This window comes from Esox lucius, chromosome 23 (genome assembly GCF_011004845.1).
Source record: "Esox lucius isolate fEsoLuc1 chromosome 23, fEsoLuc1.pri, whole genome shotgun sequence".
Lineage (NCBI taxonomy): Eukaryota > Metazoa > Chordata > Actinopteri > Esociformes > Esocidae > Esox > Esox lucius.
In genome coordinates this window covers 16,351,089-16,363,927 of record NC_047591.1, presented here as the reverse complement: position 1 = coordinate 16,363,927, position 12,839 = coordinate 16,351,089, and the positions used below count along the sequence as shown (strand labels likewise).

General features: G+C 40.7%; 1 protein-coding gene across 4 annotated transcripts in view; it reads left to right on the top strand.

The window, feature by feature from the left end:
* Window positions 1–12,297, top strand: part of pcloa (piccolo presynaptic cytomatrix protein a) — a 68,430-nt gene extending 56,133 nt beyond the window's left edge. For 3 of the 4 annotated variants that reach the window (XM_034289978.1, XM_034289979.1, XM_034289977.1), the window contains 5 exons: window positions 1,460–1,601; window positions 4,767–4,828; window positions 5,719–5,853; window positions 6,432–6,577; window positions 6,816–12,297. In XM_034289978.1, the coding sequence (XP_034145869.1) occupies window positions 1,460–1,601; window positions 4,767–4,828; window positions 5,719–5,853; window positions 6,432–6,577; window positions 6,816–6,959 (629 nt within the window). In that variant the 3' untranslated portion in view covers window positions 6,960–12,297. The remainder of the gene's footprint in view (window positions 1–1,459; window positions 1,602–4,766; window positions 4,829–5,718; window positions 5,854–6,431; window positions 6,578–6,815) is intronic. The other variant, XM_020042740.3, reaches the window with a different exon arrangement.
* The last annotated feature ends 542 nt before the right edge of the window (window positions 12,298–12,839 follow it).

The following is a 12,839-nucleotide window of genomic DNA, read 5'->3' as shown; positions in this document are numbered from 1 at the left end:
TCACCAGAGATTCATGCAGCGAGACACACTTTCTTAATGGCCGCCGACACAGTTTGCTAATACCGAGAAATGGAATACCGTGGTTCCCAGGAAAAACGAATTTGACCTTCACAAGTCGTTAACAAAAAACACTTGCACACTGCACTGCACAGGTAGGCATGGCCTGGGCTCCTACTCACGCAGTAAATGGTATTAGCAAACGTCTATTTTTAGTCGTGTTGTTGTCGTGTCGAAAGGCCTGAGAAAAGCGTCGGCATGGATCCTGTTTCATGTCACATGACTCACGCATCCCACACCACGCCATTCACAATCAATCAGTCATACTCTTTATCTACCTCACCACAGTGCTTATGTAACAAAGGTTGCTCAGTTAGCTCTGATGAATGAACTGTGAGACCTGAAGAAGCTAAGGCATTAGTGGCTCTAGTGCAACTGACTTGAGGTGCACAGAAGTTCTGGGTTTTAAACTCACTCATGATATTAACACAATGCAGTATTACAATTTGGAGTGTCAATCATGGTCTTGTTGTCAACATAAATAGTGCATAAAACCTTATTAAAATATACTACCAATAAATAAATATACATTTGGACAGTTTTTAAATGATCAATAACTAGCACTACTTTGATAAAGCAGGCACACACTTTAAGTTACAGTTCGACATTTAGAATACTAACTCGTTATAGATTCTGACTGTGTGTCTTTATTGAATATATTTATGTGGCTGAAACTGTTAATACAAATTTTCTGGATTGCCGTGTTATGTCTTTGCCTTGTCTCTGTGTGTCTCTCTGATTAATCAGTTTAAAAATTGTTTGGTTTTTGCAGGAGGTTTGTTATATGCTGTTACATTTGTCCATTCATGTATGCTTTGTGCCAGGTTTTGTATGGTGCTACTGGTGATGCTGTATAAATTTTTTTGTTGTATTTGAGGAAAGGTTTTGGGTTTGTTTATTCTGCAGATAACACACATGCACCACACATGCCACGCGCAGCACACCACACACACACAATCACAACATGTTACAGTAGGTCATGGAAAGTGGAAAAGATCTACAACTATTATTTTTGGATGTGCGTTATAGTCATTAAGCAGACACTTGCATTGCCATCATGCTAAGCATGTGTGTTCATTGAAGTTAGAAGTGAAGTTGGTGCTTTCTGGGAAGTTATTCACTTATGGGGTGTACAAGCTAATATAACAGCTTCTAAAGCAACCTCCAGAAATAGACAATGAATCAGACCACCCAAGACCATAACTACTTTCCAGATTTTAAGTGTACAAGCTGGCAAGCCCTATTCTTACCTATCCCTGGCCTTCATTATAACCCTTGTTCCCCAAAATATATATTCACACCCAGGCCTGTATGGGGCTCTCTCTCTCTCTGCCTCTCTCTTCCTCTCTCTCTCTCTCTCTCTCTGCTCTCTCGTGACCCGTGTGGTCGAATTTCTACACAGCACGGACTGGCCACAGGTCCGGCGACGCCCCAGTAACAGCCGCCTCATTGGACAGTGGTTTGAGTGGCAGTGCCTACAGCCTATTGGATGATGAGAGTGGGACTAACGCTGTGGACAGTGCCATATTTCAGGTCCCTCGATTGTGAGTACACACACCGTTTATCCTATATGCAATGCCCTCAGAAGTGCTGGGACAGTGAATATTTTTCTTCTTTTGGTTGGGTTAAATCCAACAATTACTATTAGGTTATAGTATAGATTCTCAGGTCATACTTGAAGGTGTTTGTGCACACAGTGGTTTCACTATTTAGATATTACAGTTATTTGTATAAATACCTATCACCTATTCAGGCCACCAACGGTATTCCAAATAAGGACATTTGTTTTTAGTATTGAGTCGCTTATCCTTTGCAAACCATTGAGCCCACCAGATGCTTTGACGGTAATACATTTAGGGTATATTGTGTCAGATTGGTGAGTTATGACCCTGGTGGGTGGGGCTTCCAGATTGATTTGACAGGTGGGCGGGACATCCGGCTTGCATGGTGGGACTTCCAGTGTGAGGTATGGACTTCCAGTATGACGTGTGTTAGGGCGGAACTTCTGGAATGACGTATGCATGTCCGGTGACTTATGCACCCCGGACAAGTGTTATAACAGGTGGGGTTATGTTTGGTGTTTAAGAAAATGGATCTTAGGGTTCCGGAATGTTAAATTCCCAAGCGGCAATTGTTATATCAGCGGCAAGATGTTTGGAGTTTAACAAATGGGGGTTCAGCAATGCTATAAACCCCCCGGTAATTTATGTTCCGATAAGTGTTACAACAGTCCGACAACCGGTGGGGTGTTAACCTTTAATGTTTTATGGGATGATTAACTTGGTCTGTGTATTTAAACCACGCAGACCCCTGTGATGGTCATTCAGTATTTCCTGAGTGAACTTACCAACACATTACAAACCATGGCGGATTGTGGGGCGATCAATGTTTTGGGTGAAACACTGTTGAAAGCTAACAGCTTAACCGCTGCTCGGCAAGCCGGCAGAGATGCAGTCAACATGGCAGCACTAAAGGAACCGATGCAGAGTTTATCCCGGTTCCATCAACTACACCGGGATATGTTGGCACGGGAATGGAAGTTGGATGACGGTCGGATCGGTGGATACATTTTCAACCCAAAGATACCGGAGGTTGCATTTTATGAATTACCCGAAGGCCAAGAGTGTAAGGCCGGTGTGACGGATCAAGTTGTTTTAGTGCCGGTTTCTGGGGCCATAACAGGGCACCCATAATACAGTAGATGTACTGTTTAAAGTTGTTGAGGGAATTAAGCAGTATGACTCTGTTAGGTTGGAACTTTTTCCAGAATATGTCAGCGGGTTAGATTGTGACTGCGGACTGTTCGACTGACGCCTTAAGCTAACACAGTGTCACGATTCCCGGGACTCAGGACAGAGGTAGGATCCAGAAGCAGATACAGACACCGGGGTAAAAGGACAATGATGATGATTATTGCAGTAGTCGGAGATGACAGTGGAGATACGTGAGAATTACATAGGCGGGTATGAATGTATTGTTGGAGGGTGGATAGTGGGTAGCAGAGGGACGAAGTCCGGGAGGCAAGAATGGTCGAATAGTCAGGCAGAGTTCAGTTAACAGAGCGGGGAGTCAGTCCAGGCGAAGGTCGATAACGGGAAGGCAGAAAGGTGGTTGGGAGGGAGGTACAGGACGGGTCTCGGAACAAGGGGCTGGAAACGAACGGGGGAAAAAACACGGTGAGCAGAAGATAACAAAAACAGGATACTCGGGAAATAGGATAGCTTGCTTGATTAGGTATAGAACACTGTAATGATTACGTGGCTGTACAATAATCCGGCAGGGACTGAAAGCAGAACTCTCCTATTTATAGGGAGAGTGGCAATCAGCCCCCCAGGTGTGTAGACTGGTGCAGGTGCTCAGGATCAGTGGTGATTACGGGTGCCTTCATGGAGTGCTGGGAACAAGGAGACTGGTACTCGGGGAGATGTAAAGACAGAAACAGCTCAGGAGGGCTGAGTCCTGACACACAGTTCTCAACACAGCATAAAAACAGTCATACCGCCTGTGACTATCAGGCAGTCGGAAGAATTTGCAAAACATGTCTCAAGAATACAACCAGCCGAAGCTTGAACTACACAAGGTTGAGGCCTGGCTGTGTGACGCCGTGGCTGACAACGCTGTAGACTTCTACGGTACCCCGGACCCCGACAGCTCGATTCCACAGGCATACACAACAACAAGCTACAATTGCCCTGACCGGATTGGTGATCAGCTAGGTCCTCTTAATCTGTCATAACTCTTGTCAGCTTTTGAAAGGTATCACAAAATGGACAAACACCTTGCACCAAAAGTTTTACATGTTCCACATGTGTTGGTCAAGGCTTTGAACGCATCGGGTTTCATGCCCTGCTGACCGATGTTCACGTGGCCGCTGAGAACTTTCTGCATGAGCTCAAGTTGGAGCCGAACATCACACTGAGACTGAGCGACAACAGGGATGAATACATGGATACATTTAATGAGAGTGCTGTATGCGACGCAGTGGCGTCTTTGTGTGACGAAAGCAAAGAGTCTGTTGTCTAAAGATGGGTAACTTCAGTTGTCGTGTTTACATGTATATAAACAAATCCTATGTGGGTTTAGCGATTAAACAATTGATGCACAAAGCTATCGAGCGGTATCTCATTCCAGAAGTTCCGCCCTAACACACGTCATACAGGAAGTCCATACGTCACACCGGAAGTCCCACCATGCAAATTGGATGTCCCGCCCACCTGTCAAATCAATCTGGAAGCCCCTCACACCATGGTCATAAATCACCAATCTGACAATACCCTACATTTACTACTTTTGACTAACACCAATAACATAACAGACTCCAAAGGCAAATGCAAAGCCTAGAATCGAAGCTTCTCACATCTCCCTTGTTACTGCACAAATGAATAACCAGACACAACTGTCCCTAAACCTTAGGTGAAATGAGAGTCTCAAAACCATCTCTGAAATAGGTCTGTGTATAGAGACTCTGGTAATTTCAAATGGCAAAATCAATGCACATTCAAATACCCTTAAATAAAAGCTGAGGATCTTCACTGTCTTGGTAATTCATTGATGGTATTCAAAGTATACATCCAAAGAAAATAAAAAATGCTTACATAAAAATGTAAGCATTTATATATAAAAAATGTCTAAACATTTATGGAAGTTACTATGTATAAATATGTTGTTATATATATTCCTGTATTTCGATATACTCTTGTTCTGGACAGTGGGAAGATTCCAAATGGCACTAATGTGGCAAAATCACCAATGGGCCATATGGACTCTGAGGGTAAGATGAGTCACGATAGTGTTGACATCTGGAGCTGGATGCTGTGGTGTGTGTGAACGTTTCAGTGCATGTGTCAGGCCCTGTCAGTTCCTTTTATTGGCTGATTATGTCGTCTGTGAGGGCACAGGCAGCACCTTTTGAGGCCATTATCTTCTAGTAGAAAAGTTGCCATACGAACCGAGAGAATGCATACTGCCATGTCGAATCAGTTGTTTGGACAGGTGTAAAGCCACCTAGTGCATCCTGCAGTTATGGAGTGTTCGCTCACGATCAGAATTTATTGGCCGATTTCTTTGAATGACATGGATGGAATCATACTGTCTGACCCTTCTTCATCCCTTTAAGAAGTCCCATCCAGTTGACTTCTTCATAATGGGGGGAACCGTCAATGGAAATGTCAACAAAATTTTTTTTTCCTTAAAGGCCCTGGTAATTCCCTATGGTGTCAATAATTCCCACAGAAGGTGTCATTTCGAGTTAGTTGCCACGTTTCTCTAAGATTGTCATGTTACAAAACTCATTGCAAACAAATGAATGGGACCTGAAAGAGCTTTTACCTCTTTGACCCCCCCCACCCCCGCTGATGTTTTACTTTTGATAAACCGTTTCTGCTACGGTATATATTTTGGTGTTCAGTGGAAGTGGGTTAGCTATAGCCATGAGTTGAACATAATGACAGAAAAGGAAAAAAGCCATTAGTCGTTTTCAAACGTGTAATCATAGTCATTTTCAAAGGTGTACTCATTAGAGACAGTACAGCGTAGATAACGAGCAAGGCAACAGATATCTGAGTAGCGTATCAGCAACACAGCGCACCTGTTTGTACTGTGTTTGCACGTCCATATATGTTTTGAGTGTAGGTAAATTGAAGTGTGTGTGTGTGTGTGTAGGTAAGTCCCAGGTGATGGGGGAGATCAAGATAGCTCTGAAGAAGGAGCTGAAGACAGAGGGAGACCAGCTGGTGCTGGAGGTTCTCCAGTGCAGAAACATCACCTACAGGTTTAAATCTCCAGACCACCTGCCTGGTAATGGCACATTAAACACAAACATAATTCACAAATTCTTCGATCAAGGAATGGATTCAATCTGTCGTTCTAGCAGCAATGCGGAATGATTAACATACTGTATGAAGGTGAAGTTCCTGTTTTAGTGAAGACTGCGATCATGGCAAATGCTGCATATGATGGCTAAACCTTTATTTTGCAATCACACTATCTGGTAACACATTCAGAGCAATTCCGATTAAATCCACACCCTGTGTATGTGTGGAAAAACCTATGTGTTTTTGGGGGGTCGGAGTAAAAGCAGTAGACAAGTGTCAATCCCATGTATGGACTAATACAGTATTTATCTTATGTTTATATATTTGTATAAAGCGGGTGGTTTGATTCCTGAAGGCTGATGGTATATGAGGCAGTATACCACTCTAATTACATTATTAAACGTTTCCTATGCACAGTAAGGCTTCTCTGGGGTTTGTACACACACATATACACGTATACACACACACTCATGCTCGCATAGTTTTACAGAGAACGATTTTCTGACAAATTTGGTGCGCGTGTATTCTTGCGTGCATATGTGTTCTTATGTGTGTCCCCAGACCTTTATGTGAAGCTGTACGTGGTGAACATCGCAACCCAGAAGAGAATCATCAAGAAGAAGACCCGGGTGTGTCGTCATGACCGCGAGCCTTCGTTCAACGAGACCTTCAGATTCAGTATGAACCCCACTGGCCACTCCCTGCAGGTCTGTCTGTCTGTCTTTTAACCCTCTGGTCATTTACTTTTAAGTGTGTACGATGCTTGTAGGCATCCAGTGAGCACTGCACTATGGCCGTTCGAGACAATACATAAACCGAGTACTCGGCCAGCCCACGTGCACTTGGTAGTCTGTGCTCGGTTGCCAAGAATACTCTGGACAAACGAATATCTGCTGTCTGCTGGACATCTGTTCTCAGTTGGGCTCTTCTCTACCCTCTATCCAGCTCTTCCTGGTGTCCAACGGGGGGAAGTTCATGAAGAAAACCCTGATCGGGGAGGCTTACGTGTGGCTAGACAAGGTGGACCTGCGGAAGCGAGTGGTCAGCTGGCACAAACTGCTGGCTAGCTCTGCTCAGATCCACTCCTAACAGACCTGTTACACTTGTCTCATCCTTAGGCTCTTAACCCAGAGACAGAACAGGATGGCCGAGACACTTGAGTTCACGGTCTCCGTCACTGATTCACTCTTTATGGAAGCACTGGACTTACTCGTGGGTCCTATGCTGGGGTGGGCTTGAGGAGTGTTAAGGTTTGGTGGGGGGTGAGGCATATCTTATGTACGCTGTGGGTCTTCGGGGGTCAGGGTTTGAATTGTTTTAAGCTTATTGGGAAGGTGATCTTTTATCGAGATGCATTTGGGGAAATGGAGATTAGGAAGTAGTTATGTGTTTCCAAGAAATGTATTTGTGTTTACAGGAAGGAGTGTAGCTAGGGGAGAGTGAAGGACGTTGTGGCAACAAAGCAAGAACAGACTTAATTAACCAGGTATTACACACTCACAGGTTCACACACACACTCCCTCACAAACATTCAAACTCAACACGTGATAATCATACATTACTGAACAATAAGTACAGGGCGTGGGCTCAATTCAGTGCTTTCAATGCTTAATTTAAATGCAGATGTTTTTATTTATGAATGACGTTATCTTTGGATCCCCCCCCATGGCTTTAACTATTATTCTCAAATTAATTATTGAATAAAGCATTTTGGGAATGGTGAATAATTATTTTATGGAGATTGCACTTCTTATTTTTGTATTGTAATTATGATTATTAGAGTTTTATTGAATATCATTAATCTTCTCCTCAATTGTTTAAGTAATGTTTGTTAAACGAATACTTTTTAGCCATGGACAGACAGGATATTTTCTGAAATCCTTTTACTTTATTTCTGTCTCTATTTGAAAAACCTTTCTCACCTTACACAAGGTACAAAGCTTGCAACAAGCATGATTTTAGAACAACGCTATTGTCACCTGTCTGTCGAGTACCATTCACTTTTCTCTTTAGATGTATGTCGTTATTTCAGATATAGTGTGTACAGATTGTTCTAAGCATTTTCAAATGGGTGTGATTTTATCTGACTGGATAGTCTCATGCAAAGAGACACGCTCATTAGACACCAGAGATGAGAAACTGAGACAAACCAACTGAGACAAAGAGGGACTGCCTGGAGTTGACCTCTTTTTGGTTTTCAGTTGCAAAATGGTTTTCATTTGGTGACCTAATGAACCTCAAACAGACATTTAATATATGCTATCTAGTAGCTACTGCATCCCGCACAAGTCAACAGTTGCATTGTTACCTATGGAAAAATTGCATCGTTACCTATGATGTCCACTTTGTGCATAGTTAAGTACAATGTTGTTGTGAGAGATAAAATATACATGCAGTAGATTCAATGCTTTTTTTTTCCTTAAAGGAGTGAAATGCAACTCCTTTAAATAAGACTAGCATAGTTCTGACCTTTCCTCATATTCGCAGAGATATACTGTATCATGTCACAGGCACACTGTCACGTTTTACTTTGCACTTTGTCACGTTTTAGAATGTATAAATGAATACTTGTCCCCTCTCATAGAATAAAGTTATATATATATATCTATCTATATATACAAACAAATATAGTATACAAAGAATACAAACTAAATAAAGTATATTACATAATATAGAAATATAATAGAGTTGAACTGACTTGATAACCCTCATGGCCTATGTATAGAGTAAACTATGTTCCATGGTTCATCAAAATCAGGGTCCCCACCAAACACGTGTCTGTCAGTAGAGTGGACAGTTAGCGACGGTGTGGTGGGAGAGGTACTGGGCGCAGCATGCTTTGGACCAGTTTCTGTTGGTGTGTCTAGCACGGTCATGTATCTAGCTAGGTACGTGTTCTTCTATTGGGCTTTGTTTGTCTATGGGGAAAGCTTGGTGGAGGCATGCGTCTGTTGTTTCTAAAGTAAAAAACGTAAGTCAAATTGAAGTTGCTACGATTAAGAAATGCTACAGTGTGAATACATGTTGGTATGTTTGTAATATTACATGGCTACACATTTATTTTGCTCTGGGTCGGTGTGCATCTGAAGGCTATAGAACTGTGATATTTGAAGGAGTATGTTGTGGCTTTCAGTTAGAAGGACACACACTCTGAGTAATATTCTGCCCAGGGTCGAGGTGTGAGAGGGCCAGTTGGTTTGATAGAGACATTTTGACCTTTGACCTTAATCAAGTGTTGACCAAAACCACAGGTTCATTCCAGCTGATTCTATGCAACATATACTGTGTTGTGACTGTCTCTAAACTATCTATCTCTGTCTAGATTCTACAGTCTAATTTAACAATGCTTTGTAAGGGAGGATTGTTTTTGTATTGTTCACATTATATGTATATTCATTTTGTATTTTTTTACCCTCTACATTAATTAATACCTTTTTGGAATTAATATGAGTGTATCAGCACTTAAAGGGGAATTTCCCACATTTTTACTTGGCATTATCTTCCATATTTCTGTGCTTCACTCTGTTTCGTTTAATTATTTTGTTTTGTTAAAGAGGAAATTGGTCGCCATTACTTGCCATTTTCTGCATTGTATTCTGAAAATGTCCAAGCAGCATTTCAAACGCTTAAGGAATACTGCAAAACCCCTCATATTACATCAGGATGTCATAATGGTTATGGTTTCTGTCATGTGGTTATGGTAAAAGAATGGCATTGTCCCATGAATACACATTTTTAGTTATGGAACGGCATTGTTCAAACATGGGTTTTATGACACAGTGGAAATAAATTTACCAAAATGTTGTGCCAGAACAGTAATATAAGATTGTCATGTAATATGAGAGGTTTGTGAGCATTTTATAACAGACACAATTTCATGAAGCATTGTAGTCGCTCATCACAATGACCTACCTTAATGTTAACAACCATTTACTCTGTAACAAAACAGAATGTATAGAACGAGTGAAAATAAGGCATGAAAATAAGTGGATGAACTTCCCTTGTAAGTTGTTTTTTTGTTCTCGTACTGTTATATGCAAGTTTCTTTTTTGCACATACAGTACCCTGTTGTATTGTTTTTTTACACCATTAAATGTTAGATGTACAGTGTATTTTTTTTCCAGAAACAAATTAACTGTGCTTTTTTGTAGCCCGGAAATATAGTCCTTGGTCCAATGTCCCAGCAGAAACACACACACACACACACACACACACACACTGCATTTCACTGACTTTTTACACACCCACACTTTTAAATAGTTTTATTTTTAACTTATGTATGTAATATAAAAAATGCCTAAAAAAATGTACTATGTAATTACTTTAGGTTCTGTCAAAAAGGTTTACCCACTTGAGGTTGATTCCTTGCCAAGTCCTACTGAAAGTGCACCTTTCCTTTCTCCATGTGTGACCTGCCTTAGATACACACCCAGACACCCACACATTAGACACACTCAAGTGGGAATGCATCTTTTTATTCCCTACATAGTAAAAACATAACTTTTTATTTTAATAGACAAAAGTGAAGGAATTCATTGACATCCGACCAGTGATCATGGGTGGGAAACACAGATAGTACATTACTCTGTTGACAGGGCAGAATATATTTAGGAGTAAAGACCTGATATACCTTACACCAGATACAACAGTCAAAGTATTCAAACACAGACAAACTTTGGGCTGCATTCAATATGTATCGCTCAAGTGATAAATAATATGTGACTGTCCTATTGAGGCTACAGGGTTTACTGTGAATGCCGTCTCTGCTAACACAGGAACGTTACCTTTAAATTTAAATCACCCTAGAACGCTGAACTTCTGCGATACAAATTGAATTGAGCTCTTTGTGTCTTAATATCAACTCAAGTAGTTGCAGGAGAATTTCAATGTGCTCACAACAATGGATGTTGCATGTTTTGTTGGTGGTTCGTTCATAATATTTTTGTGTCCAGAAATTCTATTTAAAAAGAGAGCGATAGGGAGATCAAATGTAACGGGAAAATAAATGAAGAAATATTATCTGATTATTTAAAGATGTATGCTAACTGTACAAAGATGATGCTTGTAAAATCTGTCTGGTTTTCCACTTCTATGTAAACAGAAACATCTATAATGTCATGGTTTTGTGATTGTACACAGGAGGTATTGATAAATTATGCAAATTGTGCTGTAAAAACAACGGCTGTTGCCCCAAGTCTAAATATTAAATATATGTACAAAGAAAAAGGTGGGTGATTACTGTATTATTAAGTGATATGTGATACAGTAGCTATCGATGTGTCTACAAAGTCATTTCAACATTATATAGTATATTTTACTAGCACTTCTGTTCATTATGTCATCGTTGCTATTTTGGTCATATCAAAACCACTCATTACTCCTATAATTGTCTTGTGGGCCTGCTGATTATCAAACCAGCAATAAATACTGAAGTTTAGAAAGCTGATAACCATGTTAGTCAGGCTATTCGAAGCACTGTGATTCATGAAGTACCACTAGATAGTCACGAGATGGCAATACAGGACTATCTTGGTCAAGACCAATCTTTTGAGGCAGGATTCCACACAGTGTCCCTTTAAGTATTGGTATTCATCTCCGGCCCTCGAAGCTACAACCACTCTATTTTTCATTGCAACCTCCAAATCATGGACTAATTTGGGCCTGGGACACCAGGTGGGTGCAATTGACCGTGAGGTTGAACAAAACCACTCTGGAACCTGTAAGGCAATGTACCCTCTAAACTGCGCGCGTGCGTATGCAAATTGCCACACCGGACATCTCAAATTATTAACTGTGTTTACGGGAAGTACCATAATAGATAATTGGCTAAGAAGTATTTGTTAAACAAACTATATGTTTTACTGCAAATAGGTATAAGGAGCCTACCGCGGGAACGTACCAGTCCAGATCAAGCAACTTTTAAGGTAGGCTCCCTCCCTCCCTCTACTGCGTATACGCAAGAACATCAACTAGCCAGAGCGATTATCCAGCATTCATTAGGGATAATCCCTCAACGTTTTCACCTGGCTTCTCTGTCTACGAAACTGGTCGCAATGCACATACAACAAAAGGAATACAGCAGTCAGACCAGGGCGACCATTTCTGTAGATGCCTAATTATTTGATTGACGCGAAAGAAATGTGGATGACATTAAATACGCTCTGTATAAAGGAGCTAGAATGAAAATCTGTAACATTTTCTTTATCTACGCAGTTAACCAATTCTAACAAAAATCGTGCATATAATCTATAGCTGGAGGCTGCAAAGTTCCTATGTACCTATTATTTGACTACCTAACAAACGATATTAATCATTTATTGAGCTGCATAAACCCGTTATACCAAGAATGCCTTACTCTGTCATAGAAATGTTTAGTCAAATATATTTACGACCTAATAAACTTATTGCAATTTGTGTATTTTACATGTATTTATGTATTGTCTTTGCTTCATGTCATTAAAGTGCTTAAAACACTGATCTAATTTAGAGGCAATGTGTTTATTTTAAAGGCAAGGTTGGTATATTATACTCTTAATAAGAAGTCATAAGCAGAGGGTAGCCTACATTGCATTTCACTGGTTGATTTTCTAATGTGGTTGGCCATTGTGTCCCAGACCAAGTATCAAAATCATGAATGTCGAGCTCTAATGTAATTTTTTTAACTGAATGTAGGCCTGCACTGAAAGCAACAAAGATTACATAATTAAATTAAAAAGCAATTTCTGTATAAAAATGCTACAGGATTTGCTACACTTGTAACTTTATATGGTTGCAGTAGCAGTGTTCACTGTAATTGCTTGCGGAAACAGAATTTCCATAACATTAAAGTTTCCACTGAGGAGACCAAACATTTGCTCCGTAACCCCCAAAAATGTCTCTTACGGTAATATTAGTTCTAGTAATGCTGGTAACCTAGCACTAGAGGGCGATATTCTTACATGTCTATGTGCAAGGGTCACAATGCTAGAC